At 37.4% G+C, this 18,500-nt stretch overlaps 1 protein-coding gene and 1 long non-coding RNA gene across 9 annotated transcripts; both read left to right on the forward strand.

Annotated features, from left to right (window-relative positions):
• The first annotated feature begins 7,440 nt into the window (after window positions 1-7,440).
• LOC103449943 (protein TIFY 8-like) lies at window positions 7,441-12,297 on the forward strand. Its single transcript, XM_008389269.4, has 6 exons — window positions 7,441-8,050; window positions 8,839-9,029; window positions 9,134-9,576; window positions 9,684-9,771; window positions 11,738-11,966; window positions 12,087-12,297. The coding sequence occupies exons 1-6, from the start codon at window positions 7,753-7,755 to the stop codon at window positions 12,173-12,175; spliced, it is 1,338 nt and encodes a 445-aa protein (XP_008387491.3). The 5' UTR covers window positions 7,441-7,752; the 3' UTR covers window positions 12,176-12,297.
• A 1,094-nt stretch (window positions 12,298-13,391) lies between these two features.
• LOC103437344 (uncharacterized) lies at window positions 13,392-17,614 on the forward strand. 8 transcript variants are annotated; one of them, XR_011583717.1, is made up of 8 exons: window positions 13,392-13,718; window positions 13,899-14,010; window positions 14,151-14,385; window positions 14,523-14,645; window positions 15,590-15,663; window positions 16,513-16,971; window positions 17,079-17,180; window positions 17,344-17,614. It is a non-coding gene; the product is annotated as an uncharacterized lncRNA (long non-coding RNA). The 8 variants fall into 8 exon arrangements; XR_011583716.1 differs by having other exon boundaries at window positions 16,513-16,965; XR_011583719.1 differs by having other exon boundaries at window positions 16,513-16,965; window positions 17,353-17,614.
• The last annotated feature ends 886 nt before the right edge of the window (window positions 17,615-18,500 follow it).

Genomic DNA, 18,500 nt, shown 5'->3' on the forward strand with positions numbered 1-18,500 from the left:
CTACTGTTCGTCGCCGCACCATCGCTGGCATCACCGTAGAGCATCGCGCTGGTTTGCAACCCAACCGTGTCGAGCACTTTACCAGGATGACATCATTACGACGTTTGGACCATGGCAATAGCCCTTTGGGCTTTGCTGCTCCTACACAGACACGCCAAGCCTTCAGCCTGGTAGGGTTACAGGGGCTTGCAACCTAGCCCAACTCCTAAGAAGGCTTGCAGCTCTTCTTGGACCCATTTATGTGTCCCCGACCCAACTTGCCAGCAGCCTTATGCTGCTGGGCTTTGTCTCGTTTTACAAGCCCATCTGTAGCAAGCCCGTGTTGTTTGCTGGGCTTCGCCACCCCTCGACTTACTTGCTCGCTGCTTATGATGCTAGGCTTGACCTGCGCCAACCCAAAAACCCAAAACCCAGCCTCGGTTGGGCTTCCCCGCACTAACCCGTAAGCCAGCCTTAAGTTGGGTTTGCCTTGTGCCTCGGTTTTAGGCCCAAACTAGCAACACCTGTTGTTGGGATTACCCAGATCATACGACCCATAGGCCTGCAATCCTTCCCATGGCCCAATGGCCTGTAGTCGTGCTGCAATGCCCATCCTCACATCGCAACTAGCTCACTTTTGGCTGGGTTGCGTTATTTTTTCGACCCAATGCCAATTTTTGGCATCCCCATGTTATAAATCATGCCCAAATATTTTTTTGGGGTACTTTGGATTACGCTAATAAATTCTAATTTAATTATCACTTGGTTTATCATCGACTGAAGGTAATATGACCTATCTGTCATTATTTTACTTCCACGATCAATCCCGTTGGTCCCGATCTATTGAATTAATTAAAAGTGACCTGAAGTCCATTAATCTGATAATTTATAAAAAATTATTGACCTGAAGATCACTTTTGGACATTAACGATTCAATAATTTATTTTTCTACTTTGAACCGTTGACAACGTTTCGTATTCCTGAAGCTCCACACTTGAGTTCCCGAAGCAATTAAATCCACTACACTTAAATCAACATATTGCATTCTATGCTCTTGCATGAAACTCTCATTTATGAACTAATCGTTCATAAAACAAAATTGAACTTGTAATTTCATATTTAGTGCCTTTAAAACCCGAAGTTTTCATTCAAAACTTACCACATGAAACCTGTAGCTTTCATGTTTAAATTAAATCAATACATGTCTATAGAACCCGAATGTTCTATGATGTATGTCTAGGGATTACCATATGACTATCTACGTTTTGTTGCACCCTTTGTTTTAGGGACATATTGAACTTAAACAAGCTCGATTTTACCGCTCTGAAGTATCTGGAAGAAACTACTTGAAATGGGTTCAATACATGAAGCTCCATCTTATTGCAAAGGGTATTAGAGCCACCATTGAGGTACCTACCGACGTCACCCTGTCGATGAAGCTTAGAAAGCTACTGCAATGATCTTCATTCGAAGACACATCCATGATGCACTGCAATCTGAGTACCTCATTGAGGAAGACCCATGCATCATCTGGCTTACTCTGACCTACTGTTTCGATCACTAGAAAGACATTTACTTGCCTAAAGTAAGACACGACTGACAGCATTTACACTTCAAAGACTTGAAGTTCATGAGTGAATACAACTCTGAAGTTTGTAGAATTCGATCACTACTTAAGTTATGTAAAGTGGACTTAACAGATGTAGATCTCTTGGAGAAAACCTATTCGACCTTCCATGCCACCAATATTTTTATGTAGCAGCAATATAAGGCACATAAGTTCACCATATTTTTGAATTTGATATCTTTTTTACTTCACGCTGAAAAGTAACTAGCTTTTGATGAAAAATCATCAAGCTCGACCCATTGGCTTAAACTTTGCACCTGAAGCGCATGCGACCAATTCCAGCAACCATAAACGACGAAAACATCATCATGGCCGTGGTAATGGGTTGCAAGCCCACCCACAAGCCCAAGGTCAACTGAGCCAAGGCCCACCCAAAGGAGGAAATTTGACCTAGAACCACCAACCCCTTGCACCTAAGGCTCAAAACTTTAAGAACAAGGGAAAAACTACCATTCAATTGGCTTCCATTAAAGTGGACATGTGCTACCACTGTGGATCAAATGATCATTGGTCACGTGTATGCAAAGCTACCCCCGAGGCTATTGCCAAGTATCATTCCTGTCGTGAGTTTAACTTTGCCAATGTGGAACATACTGAAGATGCTACTACACCCTTGTAAATATTAGATTTTCAGGAGGCATCAACTCTTATGGACGAATAAGTTTTATTCTTCTAGACATGTTTTTAGGGTGTTTTTACCCCTAGTGGCCGAACCCCCTTAATTTTTTTAGGTTTATGGTTTAATTTTTGGACAATTTTTCTAAATATTTGGAATAATTTGTTTGGTTTTGGTTTTGGTTTGTTTTGAATTATGGATAATTATTTTATGGATATTATTTCTTGAATTGATTAATTGAATGAATGGAATTATATTTATGCATGTCACCAATTCAATCAATTCATTTCTATGTATGTCTAGTGGGGAAGTTAGTTGTCTGGCTGATAGTGCTACTACGCATACCATATTGCATGAGTGACACTATTTTACTAACTTCGTACCTAAAAAAACACATCTGACAACCCTCTCAGGCCCATCCAACCTGATTGAAAGATACGAAAAGGTCCGTATAATGTTATCTAATGGTATTGTCTTAACCATTAAAGAGGCCCTCTATTATCCACGTTCTGGAAGAACATTGCTGAGTTTTAGAGACATTCAAGATAATTAATATCATGTTGAAACCACTGAAGAGAATGGTTATGAATTTCTTTATATCACTTCTTACGAGTATGGCTAGAAGTGTATTCACGAAAACTTGGAACATCTCTCTAGTGGGTTGTACTTCACAACCATTAGCGGCATAGAGACCCATCATGTGGCTGGCATTGAGCCCGGGTTCCACAACACTTTACTGCTTTGGCATGACTGTATGGGACATCTCATATGTGACATCATGCGTCGTATCCTTAAATCATCACATGGGCATCATTTACATCCCTACGTTGGATTCCCACCATGCAAAGCTTGTTCTTTGGAAAAGTTGAATACTCAACCCTCCATTACAAAGATTATTCACAACCCTTCTAAGTTTATTCAGAGGATTCAAGGGGATACTTTTGGACCTATCCAATCAACATGCATACCATTTAGATACTTTATGGTGTTAGTTGATGTATCGACACGTTGGTCACATGTCTGCTTATTGTTCATAGGCAACGCTACATTTGAGAAACTCCCAGCATAAATTATTAAGCTTAGGGTTCACCACCTTGATTATCCAATCAAGTCGATTTGACTAGATAACGCTAGAAAATTTACGTCACAGACTTTTGACGACTATTGCATGTCAATTGGGATTGAAGTTAAACATCTTGTATCCTATGTTCACACCCAAAACGGCTTGGCAGAAGCTTTCATAAAGCACATTCAATTGATAGCTCGGACTTTGGTTATGTGAACCAAACTGCTGGTATTTGCCTTGGGCTATGCAATATTGGATGCAACTATGTTGGTTCGCTTGAAGCCCACCACTACCCAACCTTATTCACCATTACAGTTGGTTACTGGATACTAGCTTGATGTCTCGCATTTACGTGTGTTTTGGTGCGCAATTTATGTGCCAATAGCGCTGCCACTACGTACCAAAATGGGTCATCAGAGAAGAATGCGAATCTATGTCGGTTATGATTCACCATCAATTATTCGCTATTTAATGCCCTTAGTAGGAGATCTCTTTACCACACGTTTTACAGATTGTCACTTTGATGAGACAATCTTCCCGTCGTTAGGGGGAGATAAGCTTGCTAGCGTTCCTATAGAATGCCATGAATTGTCGTGGTATGCTTCGACCCCGCACTGCCTAGTTTGAAACTGAAGTGCGACGTATTATAGATCTTCATAGCATTGCTCAACATATGCCAGATGCTTTTATTGATCTAGCAAAAGTGATGAGATCACATATACTCGCTGCAAACGCACCTGTAAGGATAGACGTACCTAGAGTACGCCATAATATCAAATGAGGAGGCTAAACCGTCCCTAAGGGTGGGGCGGCCGCACTTTCCATGCGGCCCGGTACACTGGCGGCTAGTCAATGATCTACTCCTACTTTGAAGCGTGGCATACCTCTTGGTTCAAAGGAGAAAAGCAACACAAACTAGTGACCCTAGTCTGAATCCAACCATCGCTATCTCATTTGCTTTAGTGCATGATATTATTCTAGATTTCGGTGATATCTTAGATAAGACAACCTTACTTTTCGAGAATCGCGAGATTACGGTCCACTATGTAGTATTGGATGTGGTTTGGAATCGGAATGAGATGATCGTCAACGATGCATTTTCTTACACAGTAGCTACTGTATCATGCTTAGCGATGACATTGAAACCCGTTCCGTTGATGAATGTCGACGTAGAACAGATTGGCCCAATTGGAAACAAGCAATCCAGGTTGAAATCGATTTGCTTACGAAACGTAAGGTGTTTGGGCCTATAGCTCTTACTCCACCACATGTGAAGTCCGTGAGCTACATGTGGGTTTTCATGAGGAAATGTAATGAGAATAATGAAATAGTGCGATACAAAGCACGCCTCATAGCGCAAGGTTTATCTCAACGCCTTAGGATTGATTACGAGGAGATGTATTCCCCCGTAACGGACGTCATAAAGTTCCACTACCTTATCAGTTTGGTAGTTTTCAAAAAACTGAATATGCAACTTATGGACGTGGTAACCGCCTGTCTTTATAGGGATCTAGATACGGAAATCTACATGAAAGTTCCAGAAGGACTTCCATTGACTGGTTCAAATAGTTTTAGACCACGTAACACTTTCGTTATTAGATTGAGGAGATCACTCTACGGATTGAAACAACCCAGATGGATATGATATAATCATATGAGTGAATATTTGACAAGTTAGGGTTATGTGAACAACGAATTATGCCTATGCGTGTTCATAAAGAAGTCACATTCCAGATTTACGATCGTTGCAGTTTATGAAGACGACATGAACCTTATCGGAACTCCCGCAGAGCTTGAAGAAATTGTTATTCACTTGAAATTGGAGTTTGAGAAGAAAGATCTTGGAAAAACTCGATATTGTCTCGGCCTGGAGATCGAGCATTGTTCGGATGAAATCCTAGTACATCAATCGAACTACACCCAAAAGGTGTTGCAACATTTTAACGAGGATAAAGTGAAGTCTTCGAGTACTCATATGGTCGTTCGAACTCTAGATGTTAAATGAGATCTCTTCCGTCCTAGGGAGGATGAGGAAGAAAATTTGGAGCCTGAAGTTCCATACCTAAGTGAAATTAGTGCTTTATTGTACTTGACTCAATGCACTAAACCTGACATCTCATTTGCTGTTAATCTTTTGGCTAGATACAGCAATGCGCCTACAATCAGGCACTGGAATGGTGTTAAAGACATTTTCTGTTACCTCAAGGGTACGACGGATTTGGGTTTGTTTTACACCCACGAATCCTCAAGAGGAGCTGTCGCCCCCCTCGATCCTCAGGTTGATTCCTGCCTTGTTGGTTACGCATATATTGGTTATATGTTTGACCCACATATGACACATTATCAAACGGGCTATGTCTTTACTGTTAGAGACACCACTATATCTTGGAGGCCTACCAAGCAAACGCTAGTTGCGACTTCTTTGAACCATGCTAAAATCCTCGCCCTGCATGAAGCATTGCGTGGGTGCTTTTGGTTGAAAGCAATCATGGAACATATCCGAAGCACTAGTGGTCATACTACCATCATTGACCTTCTATGACGATCTTTGAAGATAATGCAGCATGTATCGAGCAGTTAAAGAAGGGATACATCAAGGGAGACAACACCAAGCACATAACGCCGAAGTTCTTTTATTCTCACCAGCAACAACAGCATCAGAGCATTGAAGTCAAGCAAATCCGTTTCCAGGAAAGCATGACTAATCTCTTTACCAAGTCATTACCTAAGTCTACTTTTTAGAAGCTCGTCCAAGGAATTGGTATGCGTAAATTATCTGAGTTGAATTGCTTATAGTTCTCTTATTTGGAAGTTATGTCTAACTCAGGGGGAGTATCCTGAAGCATACTGACTTGATCTTTATGTACTCTTTTTCATACGATTAGGAGCATTTTTCCCATTGGGTTTTTGCTAACTAACGAGGTTTTGATGAGGCACCCATCATGTGATGATCATACTCTGTTGAGTTCACTACTTTCGTCCTGTTTGACGTTTATTTTAGATATTATGCATACTTCTCACATTTCTCCTTAGTCTATGGGTTTTCACTTGCCTTAGGTTTTACCATAGCGAGGTTTTGTACTTTCTTTATATTAGATATTCATATAATTCGCCTGTTGTGCCGCCGACTTCATCAACTATTCTACCTTATTTGCTGAAGATCTGATGCGATGTTTTGTTTGAGTATTTCCACACTTAAGGGGGAGTGTAACAGTTATATCTAGAATATGAATGTGATTGTGTAAATCCTAGTGTATCTAGAGATATCTTGGAATATTCCCTTTAGTAGTTAATATCTTACTAGAGTTGTAATCCTATTAGGATAAAGATTTAACCTATCATAACTACTATAAATAAAGACACAATGAGGTGATACAACACACAACTCACAATTAAATCTCTTTTTTCTCTTTCTTGCCGCCGGCCCCTTCTCCCTTTCTAGTTCTAAATACAATTCAGTCAAATAGGCCTACAACATTTTAAAATTTTTAGTTTTTTTAGTTTTTTTATAATGTCCACGTGGTGCTAAATTGATAAGTGGTGTTTAGTAATTATCCACATTGGCGCCACGTCATCGGTTAACAGACAAATGAACAATCAAAATCATAGAAGTATGAAAGTGTCATAGAATTATAACTTCAGGTTGGGATGGAAAAAAAAAATTTAATGTACGAAATGTTAAAAAGCCAATAAACTTTAGGGTAGTAAACTGAGATTAACTCTTATAAAAATTGTTGGAGACGCTTTTACTCAGTAGAAAGAGACATGCTAAAGGAAACTCTCTCAAGGTGAGCCTTTTCCTAGACTATTTGTCATCTCACAGTCTAACGTTAATTTTTGTGTCAATATTATAAAATATTATACAAAAAAATATGAGGTGCTTAAGAATCTATAAAGAGTCTTACTTTTGAGATGATTTTCTTAACATTATCAAATAATTGCCAATAAAAAGAGAGTCTTAACGAAACACTTCTGATACTGTTTACATTTAATGTTAAAAATATTTAAAAATTATTCATGATACTATTTACTTACAATACATTTTTATCATTTTGATTAAAACTCAAAATGTTCAAATTATTTTAATTAATTTCCTAAAAAAAGAAACCTCCCAACCCCGACATATATTCCCCCACAACCAAACAACCCAACACCCACACATTCAGACAAACACCCCATTTAATCTTTAGAGAGAGAAGACTCAGAAAAGCCCAAGCACAAGTCACAACACTTGCCCAAGAACCTTTTGCTTTTAATTGCTTCTGTCTCTCTCTCTCTTCCTCCTCGGTCTCTCTGCTCATATAAGAGCCCCCAAGATTCCCTCTTTTTCTTTTAAAGTCTTCTTTCTTTTTCCTTTTCTGAAAATCGAGCTCTCCTTTTCTTCTCTTTTCACAAAAACACCATCCCTCTAGCTAGCAAAGAAGCAACAGCTATGCAGAGTGGTGGAATGGGGATGGAGATGGAATGGCTGTTCTGAAAATGGCCCAGCAAGGCATCCCCAACAACAATGCCAAAACTCTTAGCAGCCAACAGCAAAAACAGCAGCCGGAGAAGCAGAAGCTAGAGGAGCAGCAGCTGGGGAAGCACACCATCTTCCATGACTTTCTGGGCATGAAGCCTGGAGATTCCCCTGTGCTTTTGCCAGCAAAAGCCTCCACCGATTGCAGGCTCTCTGAGCCTTCTCCCTCGGCCTCCGCTTCCCTTGGGGCTTCCTCCGGCGGCGGCCGGGGCCCCATTTCTACCACCTCTGATCTGGGTTCCGGTGAGTTTGTACCCATTTGGTAAAAAAAATCTGCTTTTTTTTTGACCCCTGTGCTTTTATTTGAGTTCAGAAGAAAAACCCATCAAATTTTTTTTTGCTTAAAGATAATTGCTTTAATAGCATTTTTGTAATCAGGTTGATAAAGTTCGTTTCTTTACCATGTTTTTTTGGGGGCTGTCTTTTTGTTGTTGTTTTGGATTGCTTGTGTAAATGAAAATGAGAAAGATGGGAGTGGGTTTATAACTTTCTATGTAATGGTTTAGTTACTGATGTCAGTGAGGAGTTTGGTAGCTGTTGTGGGCTTTCTCTTTTTCCTCTATGCTTTTGATTTGTTAAATTTGTATGGATAGGTTGAATCAAGGGCAAGCTTTTCACTTGATTTCCCCTCATTGCCTTTGTTAGCTCTCTTAATTTGTGTATTATTGGAGCATTTGAAATTAGGCTTGAGAATCATGATGCTGAAATGGTTTTGTGTGTTTGTTATCATTTACATTGTGGCGGGGCTTTTTCGGGTTTTGATGTTGTTATCGTGGGAGTGAAAAAGTTGAGTGTGTTTGTCAAAAGTTATCATTACAAAGTGAGACTTGTCGGATGAGCATATGTTTATGATGACGTTTATGTTATATTATTGACCTTTTCATCTGGGATTTCGGTGAATGAATGTTAACTACTGATCTTGAGCTTGTCTGTTATGATTATATAACTGAAATGTCAACACACATACAGTACTTATCTTTCTTATCTGGGTTGGATTAGATTTTGATTTGTTGTCTCATTAAATTTGGTAGAAAGGCACGCTGGAAACCATCTTGAGGGGGTTCCGTTCTATGGCCATAGGAGCGATATATCTGGGCTTGAGATAAGTAACAGGTTACTAGGAAGTAAACGGAGTAATTCAGACTCGACTTTTATGGGTTCATCCAGAGATGGTGCCCCTCATACGGGTCCTGATCACCTTGAGAGCTCGCATTTGATGAAGGTGTTAGTGTGACATGATACAATACTTTTATCCTATTCTTACATAAGGAAAACGCCCCACCTATGTTTTTCTCATCTGATGCGTTTTAGTTATCCTGAAATCAGATGCTTCGAAATGGACCAGGGGGAGAACGACCTAGAAGGTCCATTGACGATGAAGCAGTCTTTGCTACACAGCCACTGAGGCCAACTTCTGGTCCTCTGATTTTTCAGCCTCCACTTGGTGGTAGAGTTGACACCAAACGGGAACGACCTAGTCCTATGAATATGGGTGCTGCAGTACAGTACCCTCCACGAGGGGGTCATTTTGTACCCATGGTGCATCAATTACCTTCAAATCGATTTAGGGATGCCAATACCATTCCAAACAATATCTCTCAATCAGCAGCAGATGAGGGGTCTAGAACTGGAATTAAAGGCCCGGGAATTTTGAGTTCCATTAATGCCGGCAGTGATGCTCCTGAAAGAAACTCATCTGGGGTGCTGCCAAGAGGCAGCAGGCAGAAATCTGGGACTCATAATTTAGAGTCAGAACCTTCTAATCCAAGGTAAATCTAATTATACAAGATATAGTACATGTCTGTTACTTTTGTTTGTTTTTTTTTTTTTTCAAGAGAAAATTTGATGCCTTATCTTTTATCGTCCATTGTGGCAGTCAACATGGATTTACTTCAGCTGGTCGGCAGATGACCATATTTTATGGCGGTCAAGCTCATGTTTTTGATGATGTCCATCCGAACAAGGTTTGCTTTCTTAAAGAATGTAGTTTATATATCCCTTGATTTATAGTAGAGCGAGCTCCCTTGATTTATAAGTTTATATATCCTAATATAGCAAATATATGTGGACAATCTCTCATAAAGAATATATACTACAGATATCAACATTGGCTAGCTTATGGAGTCATTGCATACAGATAAGCAATCTGTAAATTGCAGAATTGGTGTGATCTGATATTAACTTATAGGTATAGTGTAGTGTTCTAGAGCATGTGGTTTTGGCTTTGTGAATTCTTTTGTAGCCATAAAAGTTTCTTGATATTATCATAAGCTCGACCTTTTAGATGTCTATATTGAGTCATTAAAAAAGAGTAGGTTATAGTTATTAGGGTATGTCTAGCTAGGATTAGCACGGTACTGTTTGAAAATTGTGCGGAAGTTGCTTTCCCTGTCAGTCCCTGGTTGCGGGAGATTGACGAGTTAATGACTAGAAGTCCTTGAAATTGGGTATGAAGATAATTTTCAAGGCTGTAAAAGACTCTGAACGTGTTTTGTCTTGGTGTGGGGCAGTTTAGAGTTACGCACTTTCTTTGTCATTATGGTCACGCATGACTCTATACTAGTGCATGCCTGATATTTATCTGCTCTTTGGCCCTGAACCGGAGCTGTTTTGTGTATTTCTTCCTCATTAGTGCTGGTTTCACCCGTCAATGTGGTCAGCTTTGCTACTTCCATTAATTCTTCATTTTTGGTTGGATTAGTGGTCCTCATTATTGAGTGCTTTTGAAAGTCAAAAAATCATTGTTGGTAATAAAAATGTGACATGGTCTTAAATACCAAGTTATTATATCAAATTGGTGGAAAGTATGATGTAGACGGGTGTAACAAAGAAAAAGTACATCATAGAGTCTCCTATAGTACTTTTCATGATTGATGTGAGGAAGTTCATTTGTTAATTGTGTGGGAAGGTTCTTCAGTTGCTGTCTCATTCTGGCGGTAGAGAGTAGCCATTGGTATTTTACACATGAAATATGCAGTAGTGGTTTCCCGTGTAGATCATTTATGAAGTCATATTTGCTGTAATTTATTCGTTGTTATGTGTTAGTGTTGGCCCTTTTATTGTCCTTCATAGGGATTCATATGTGAGATCAAGTTCCAAATTAAGAAAGAGTCAGAAGGGATTGTTACATCTTTGGTTTGACTGAAGACTTGTATGCCTAAGCTTTGGGAGTGTTCTTTTGTGATTTTACCCAAGACTTGTAGCCTAAGGTCTCTCGTACACTTGCTTATGTCATGTAGGCCATGGATGGTGTCGGGCAAACTGAGAGAAAGTAGAACAAGGAGAGAGAGAAATTAGGGAAAACTTTGTTATTTCAACCAATCAACAAGTGCCCTTAAATGATTCTTGTAAAAAAAGGAGTTGGCTTGCGTCATTAATCCCATTGGTGCACCTACTTGTCCATCCAATTGTAATTGATATATTTTAACCGTACAAATCTCATAATTATAACCGGTCGTTTTATTAATCATGTTTAAAGATCATCTCTGCAAAAGAAGTTCAATCAAATTGACAATCGCTTACTAATGGACAGTTGGTTATGTGAATATTAGTTGTTAACAAAACCGTTGATTTGTTTTATACATATGGATGTATAATTTCCAATTTGATTGATTTCTTATAGAGCTGATATTAAAAGATGATAAAGAAAGTGAATGGTGCGGATTATGACTTAAGTCTAGTTTCCTAAGAACTCCCTAAATATTAATTAGAAATCTAAACTTAAGTCTAGTTTCCATCCCATAGTCTACTGCTATTTTCTTTCATATATTATTCATCAATGTTTCTCTGTCATTGATGTCTTCAAAAAATTATAATTCCCTTTTCTTCACCATCGTTTCTATTAGCAACATAGTACGAATTCAAATATCTTTTCACTCTCTGCTGTTAATTACGCGACATTGTTGTGACCACTGTACGTACTCTTTTCAGGCAGATGTTATAATGGCTTTAGCTGGATCAAATGGAGGATCTTGGTCAACAACCTACTCACTAAAACCTAATGCAAAGCTGGGCAGTGAAAGTCGCATGCCTAGTGGAGAGGTTGAAACCGGTGCAGCAAGTAACAACGCACTGTTGCGAGAATACCATGGGAGGTTAAGTGTTCCTGGGAATTCTAGTCCAGCTGCGGGTTTTGCTGATCGAATATTGACACCGGCAGGTAATCTTCTAACTCCATTATGGTTGCATGGATATCCAGTGGGGTGTTTGACACCGAGATATCAATAAGAACATATGGCCACAACCGTGTACTCAATGGTCCATTTGGTTTGTACTGTAGGTGGCCATCAAGGTAGCAATTTAGTCAAAGATACAAGAAACCCGATTCAAGCTGCGGAACCCAGTTCAAAAGAGAAAAATGAGCTGTGATGTTAGAGAGTTTCCGTATTTCGAACCCAGGATACAGTAAAATCTTCGCCATTGTAGTTTCCTTGATGTTTCAGTTTGGTCTCGACTTGTATTTAATCCTATAATTTTGAATCTTTGTTGAATCCTTCGGATGAACAACACCCCGCCATGAAAGCCAGTGATAGCAGAGCTTCTCCCACAAATGACCAAGAAACTTGACTTCCTCAAGTCTACTTACGGCAAAGGGAATGCCTGGGATTTGGGAATACCCTTAACAAAAATGTTTTTCAAGGATAAAGATTCATTTCTGTTAGCTTTTTATTAAAATCACCTTTTAGTGCTTATTCAGGAAGTGCTTTCAGATAAAAAGCAGTTGGGTCCTCAGTAGTTGGATTAATGGGATGGCCACCACCATATCATCTGATATGGGTTGGCCTTCAATGGAACATACTTAGGTAACAACTTAATCTGGTTGGTCGACATCGATATGGTCAGGGGTCAAAATTTAGCAAATCCTCAAAATAGTGATCGGTTGACTAGACCAAAAACTCACCCTTTGTGTTCTCGGAAAAATTAGTACCGGTCGGACCTAGGTCAAACGACCGATCGGACCTAGACCAAAGATCGGTTGGTCGGTGATTTGAACTCTAAGCTTTGATATGGAATATATTAAAATGAAATAACTTGATAAACATGTTCTAAGCATTTGAATGACAATTCAAATAAAAAAGGCATGTTTCATATGAAGTGGTATAATGCAAGTGATACTTTGATTTGAATGGTTGCGACACTAATTCGTTCACACAAATCATGGATGATTGTTTTACACAAAGGCTTTCCTATTTCCTTCACATTTCCATAGAAAAAACAAAGAACTAAGAACAAATTTACGAGGTTTACTTGAGTCCGCTTGTTCATTTCTTAGTGTGTTTGAGGTTTGTCTTTAGAGTGTGCAAAGCTTTGACAAACACACAACGTTAGGTTGAACTGTACTGTATCCATAGGTTGCATTTCTCCTTCCACGTTATAGATACTACGTACCTTAAAGCAATCATATCTGCTGTAACTAAAAGAGACAAACGCCTAAAACACTGTTCATAAGCACAGTGTCATTCCATTTTGCCTTTACTTAATTGGTTTTATTTCATTTCTGCCAAAATCTCAGTTGGTGCCTTTATCTGGCGCTGCTCCTGATTTACACGTGTTGGCGATGTACACGTGTTCGTAATCTTGAAAGAAGAAGGACGGGAAAGCCGACCTTTTATCCTTTTGCTTCCAGAAACAACGAGCTCTCTCTTGCAGAAACCACAAGCTCTATTCTTCCTTGTTTTTCTTCTCAGCATCTTACAAAACTATTTCTTTCTTCATATTCTCTTTATGTTTGGCTGAAATCCTGAGTTGCCGACTCCCATTGTCTTCCTTCCCGACTTGAGTCATCGGGTAAAACTCATCTTCTTCCCTGATTTAGACTTCTCTTTAACTCTTGACCTTCACCATGCAGTCACCAGCCTATCTGCCGAGCTGTACCAGAAAGACATACCATTTTCTCATTAAGCTCATACAGGTATTTAAATTTTTGCTGTGTTTTTCCAAAAATTAGTGAAAAAGTTTCAATCTTTTCCTTACCCACGTCAATGAAACTCGAACGGATATGTCAAACATTTTTTATCTATATATTTTCATACTGCATGTGTGGGTAGCCTCAAACGGATATGTCAAACATTTTTTATCTAAATTGTTGTAGTGTTTCCATTTTTTGGTGCAAAGCTCCACGATTGGCTAGCGTGAATCTTGGTATCTTCATATGCATGCAATGTTCAGGGATCCATAAGAGTCTTGGGGTACATATATCAAAGGTATACTTTTCGGTTATGCAAAAACTTCAAATTCGTTTTATTATTTGTATGGTACTCAATTCCTTATTTTATGCGTTATGCTAATGAGTTTCAGTTCTATTTTTTCCTGCATTATTCTGATGATTTGGATGCTTTCGTAGGTGAGATCTGCCACTTTGGATACATGACTCCCATAGCAGGTTGCATATATCCAATGTAATTACCAATGCTGTTTTACCGGCTTCTTTCCATTCTGGTAGTAAGGTCATATCTCTGTCAAGCAAGGTCGTATTGAGTGAGAACACCAAGGGCACTCTCTCTTACCCTCACTGACCCACATTTAAAAAGGGGCACATTATGTTTGCACCCTATTTTCTCATATCTCTGTAAATTTAGGTATTTTTTACCCAAATTTTTTTTTCGTTAAGCTTTCATCTTGCTGTAAATTTAGGATTTTTCTCTCTGTGTTGGTCCATCTGCTTATACTTTTCAAATGTTGGTTCATCTTATGCAAATATTGATATGCTTAACAGCTTGCTGTCGGCAACAATGGTGGCAGAAGTGGAGGAAATGACAGTGGTAATTGAGGTGCAGTGGTAACAGGAGAGGTAGCAGGAGGCAGTGACCATGGCGGCGAAGACATTGTTTGTTGCATAGTAAGTTTCTATTGAGTTTCTTGAGATGTATTGTAATTTGTATTTGTATAACACCATAACACTCCAGTGAGAATACTTAGCTACTAATAGATAAGAGGGTAAATAATAGTGTCCCGATAACTGACTATAAATTTGATATCAAATCTAATGACGGATATTTTTTTCGGTCATTTAGCAAATTTTCTTTAATAATCGATTATAGTGTTGTCTGAGAGGTGAACAGTGTAAATTGACTTTAAGACCAACTCTAATCAATGAGATGGTAAAGATTGATTAAAATTCAGACTACGTAATAGGCTAGACTAGCAAATTTAGTAATTAAGTACTAAAAGAGTATTACTGAAATATTAGATGGATAAGACATAATTGAGGAGAGCCTGTGAACAAGATTTTAATTATTATTTTCTTCCAACTAATCTTCCAACTAACCTCTCACTTATTTTACTTTTGTATTGAATGGGGAAGCAGTGTGTGATGAGTAAGACCACATTAGGCTCAATTCTTTCAAATTTATCTTAATTTTGGATTGCATCTGCTGAAGAATATTTGAGGCTAAGCTTAATACTAATCAATTTAGCTTCAAATTATTTTATTTTCAGTCTTCAAATTAAGACTAAAGATTTAACACCCTACAATATAGTTTCAATTGTTAAAGATAGTAGATTGAGGTTCTTTGAATCATGTTGGTATTGGTTTTTGGCTTTCATGAAAGAGAATAAAACTAGCAATTCCACCAATAATAATTTGTATCAAACTCGCCATTTCATAAGACTCGAACCTCAGAGCTCTATGAAAAAGAATAAAACTGTACCATACCATTTTATTTATGTTTGATTACATTCGTTATTATTACTAATAGTTACATTTGTGCATTTTAGGGAACTTATGCGATCTGTTCTATTGTTTATATCATTAAACTTTCCTCTACTTTCCCTTTCTTACAGGGTTTTATTGAAAACAAACTTATACATCCCAACGCAAAAGGAGAGAGGAGGCAATGGATGGCTTTGTTGATAATGTGAGTAAATTTGTAAACAGGATTTCTAATAGTTTGCTAGCTATAGAGTTATTTCTTCGTCTCCCATAAGGTTCAACTTTTTATTTACACATTCATGATTTCTCCATTTCTCTTTTCAACTACTGAAGCAAAGAGATAGTGAATGTCTACCAAATTCAGAAAATCAATAATGTTTTACACAACTCTTTTAAACGGTTAATTGTTGTGCTATGTCAAATTAGTTGGAGAGTTGAAGATAGAAAATTTACTCATGTCAGTAATTCATCGTGTTCAATTTTCATGCTTCTCTTTGGAAAGAAACATGTTTGGTCTTCAATCCACCATTTAAATGTGAAAGAGGAAGTTCCCCTCTCACATGGTTAGATCCGTAGAGGTAAATGATTCTTTTTTCTTTGATCAAGTATTTGGTACTTTACCTTATGTCTAATGGCTTTTGTTGCTGTTTGTTTGTGTTAACTGATATTTTTGAATCTTTGGTAGTATTTTTATACTCTTTTGGAAAGAAATAATTTATTTCATCCTGTGTTTTTTTTTCTCAAATAAATCCATGCTTTGTTAATTGTTAGCTTTTCTTTGCTCACTAAAATAAGCCATCTTAATTAATTAATGTCTCTTGCTGCTGTTTTTGTGATAATATTACTATCTTTATTTCATTTTCTTCTTTTCAGTACACTTTGACTTCATTTTACTTTTTAAAATTGGTCCTTACTTGGCTGAGCCATAGTAAATTGTCCATAACTCACCTGCATACACTCTCTCGATTTTGAAGATTACTCAAATGAAATTTGTGATTAATTTTATTGAATTGTTTTTATTTAATTTAATCTGTAATTTTTTAAAAATATGCAGGGGGAGTTCAAAGTCAAGAGGAGGGGCGTAAGCACATATTAAGTTTTTGTATCTCAATCTGATTGTTTGATTTTGGTTGTATACATCATGGGTTGAGTGATGCAGGTGAAGCTTTGTTTTAGGACCATCTTGGAGAAGTATTGTTTGTTGAGCTGCCAGAAAATGGTCACTCAGTCTCTCAAGGGGGCAGCTTTGGATTGCCTTTCCAGAATGTTGAGGAGGTCATTGAAATTAAACTAATTGAAACATTATTTGATAATTTTGGCATATGAATTTTAATTGGTATTGATTTTTTTTCACAACTTTTGGAACGACAAGATGGGACTACGAAGTCCAGAGGTCGGATGGTCATCTAAGGTGCTGTTAGTCTTGCTCTCCAAATGACTCTCATGAATGTGAACCTTGATCAAACGTGCAGAATATTTGAGCATATTTGAGCAGATGGTTTATCCGGTAAAGGTTTCCACCTATTTTACCTTATAGATACACTTAACAGTCTTTATAAATCATTGATTTTTATAGAGTCGGTTGAGATGAAACCTGTTCTGAAACAACTTCTTTTGAAGGTTCTTTGAAATTTCTGCAAGTATTTTTGGAAAAAGAGTGATATGTCAGCATAGTCATGGTATATGACAATGATAATTTGAAGAACCATTTAAAGTATTTTGGTAATCAGCATACTTAAATTTGAATGTGATATATCCGTTTAGTTTTTTTATACACAATGACAATACTCAAGTATAATTTACATCATATATCTTTTGAAGTACATGAAACTATGAAGAAAAAACCCTAATTAAGCTGATTATGGAGGTTTTGTTTTATATCAAGATATTGCAGCAGAAGGCAGACTTTGAAGAGTTCACGCTGCATAGAAAGATGATGAAATGCTACCCATTGAATCCATCGTTGCTCCATTGGAGGTGAAACTTAAGCTTGCTGCAGGAGGTATACTTCTGTTTTGCAATATGACCCCTTTAATTTGTTTGTACATGGGAGGTATAGAGAGTGTTCAATGTGTATTTGGTTTCCATATTGTTTATGGATCTATCGACTCATTTATTACATGAATCAATAATTATAACTAGTTAATTTTTTTTTACATGAGCACAATCAAGTTGTTTACACCTGAACTCATGATATAATTTATGGACCTGCCATTATGTACACATATGAATATGCTAATAGTGTTCAGTTTTTTACTTGGTCTTTTCTTTTTGTTAATTTGTGGATCAATTTTAGTTGCTAATCATTTTTGGAAAGGTTAATTAGTCCTTAAAATGGGTGTGCTAAATTGTGGTTACGATTTTAAACCCGCGCTTTCTTTGCTAGTATATTTCTATTTCTTAAATAAATGGCTAAAACTCTTTAACGTGTAAGAAAAGGGTCGAGATTTCCAAATTTTCTTAGATTCAGGACATTTTTATATTAAGTATTTTTTTTTTCAATCCAATTAAGAGAAAGTTTGAACTCAATACATCTTTCAATATTGAAAAGATAATTATTACTAGACAAAGAAGTAGTTGGTTGATTAAAATTCGCATTCTGTGTATCTTGTGATTCACATATATAATGATCATATATATGTTGAGAGTGTTAATCCCACATCAGGGAAATGAGAGATCTTGTATGTGCTTATAAGTGGTTTGGCTATTCTCCATTTTCCAATTGATTTTATAGTAGAATCTCAACTTTCTTCTCTATAGGTAGAGGGATCTACCGTCCTTGTACTCTTATTCAATTGAATTGGCTCCAATAAGATGATTCTGAAGAGAAGTGGTATATATACATACATACATATATATATTCTGAAGAGAAGAAGTGGTATATATATATATATATATATATATATATATATATATATATATATATATATATATATATAGGGATAGGATCAAGGACAATTATTTTTACACTCTTTTTAAGTCTTTTGATTACATGACATCCAATGGTTCTTATTTATTCATTAACTGACATAGATGCTTATA

The sequence above is a fragment of the Malus domestica genome, chromosome 08 (genome assembly GCF_042453785.1).
Source record: "Malus domestica chromosome 08, GDT2T_hap1".
In the NCBI taxonomy this organism is placed as follows: domain Eukaryota; kingdom Viridiplantae; phylum Streptophyta; class Magnoliopsida; order Rosales; family Rosaceae; genus Malus; species Malus domestica.

What these genes read in the sequence shown, in the direction of transcription:
- LOC103449943 (XM_008389269.4), top strand. Translation starts at nt 7,753, where the DNA reads ATGGCTGTTCTGAAAATGGCCCAGCAAGGCATCCCCAACAACAATGCC. An exon ending in AGAGCTCGCATTTGATGAAG is followed by an intron (nt 9,030 to 9,133) that starts GTGTTAGTGTGA and finishes TCCTGAAATCAG; the next exon opens with ATGCTTCGAAATGGACCAGG. An exon ending in ATGATGTCCATCCGAACAAG is followed by an intron (nt 9,772 to 11,737) that starts GTTTGCTTTCTT and finishes TACTCTTTTCAG; the next exon opens with GCAGATGTTATAATGGCTTT.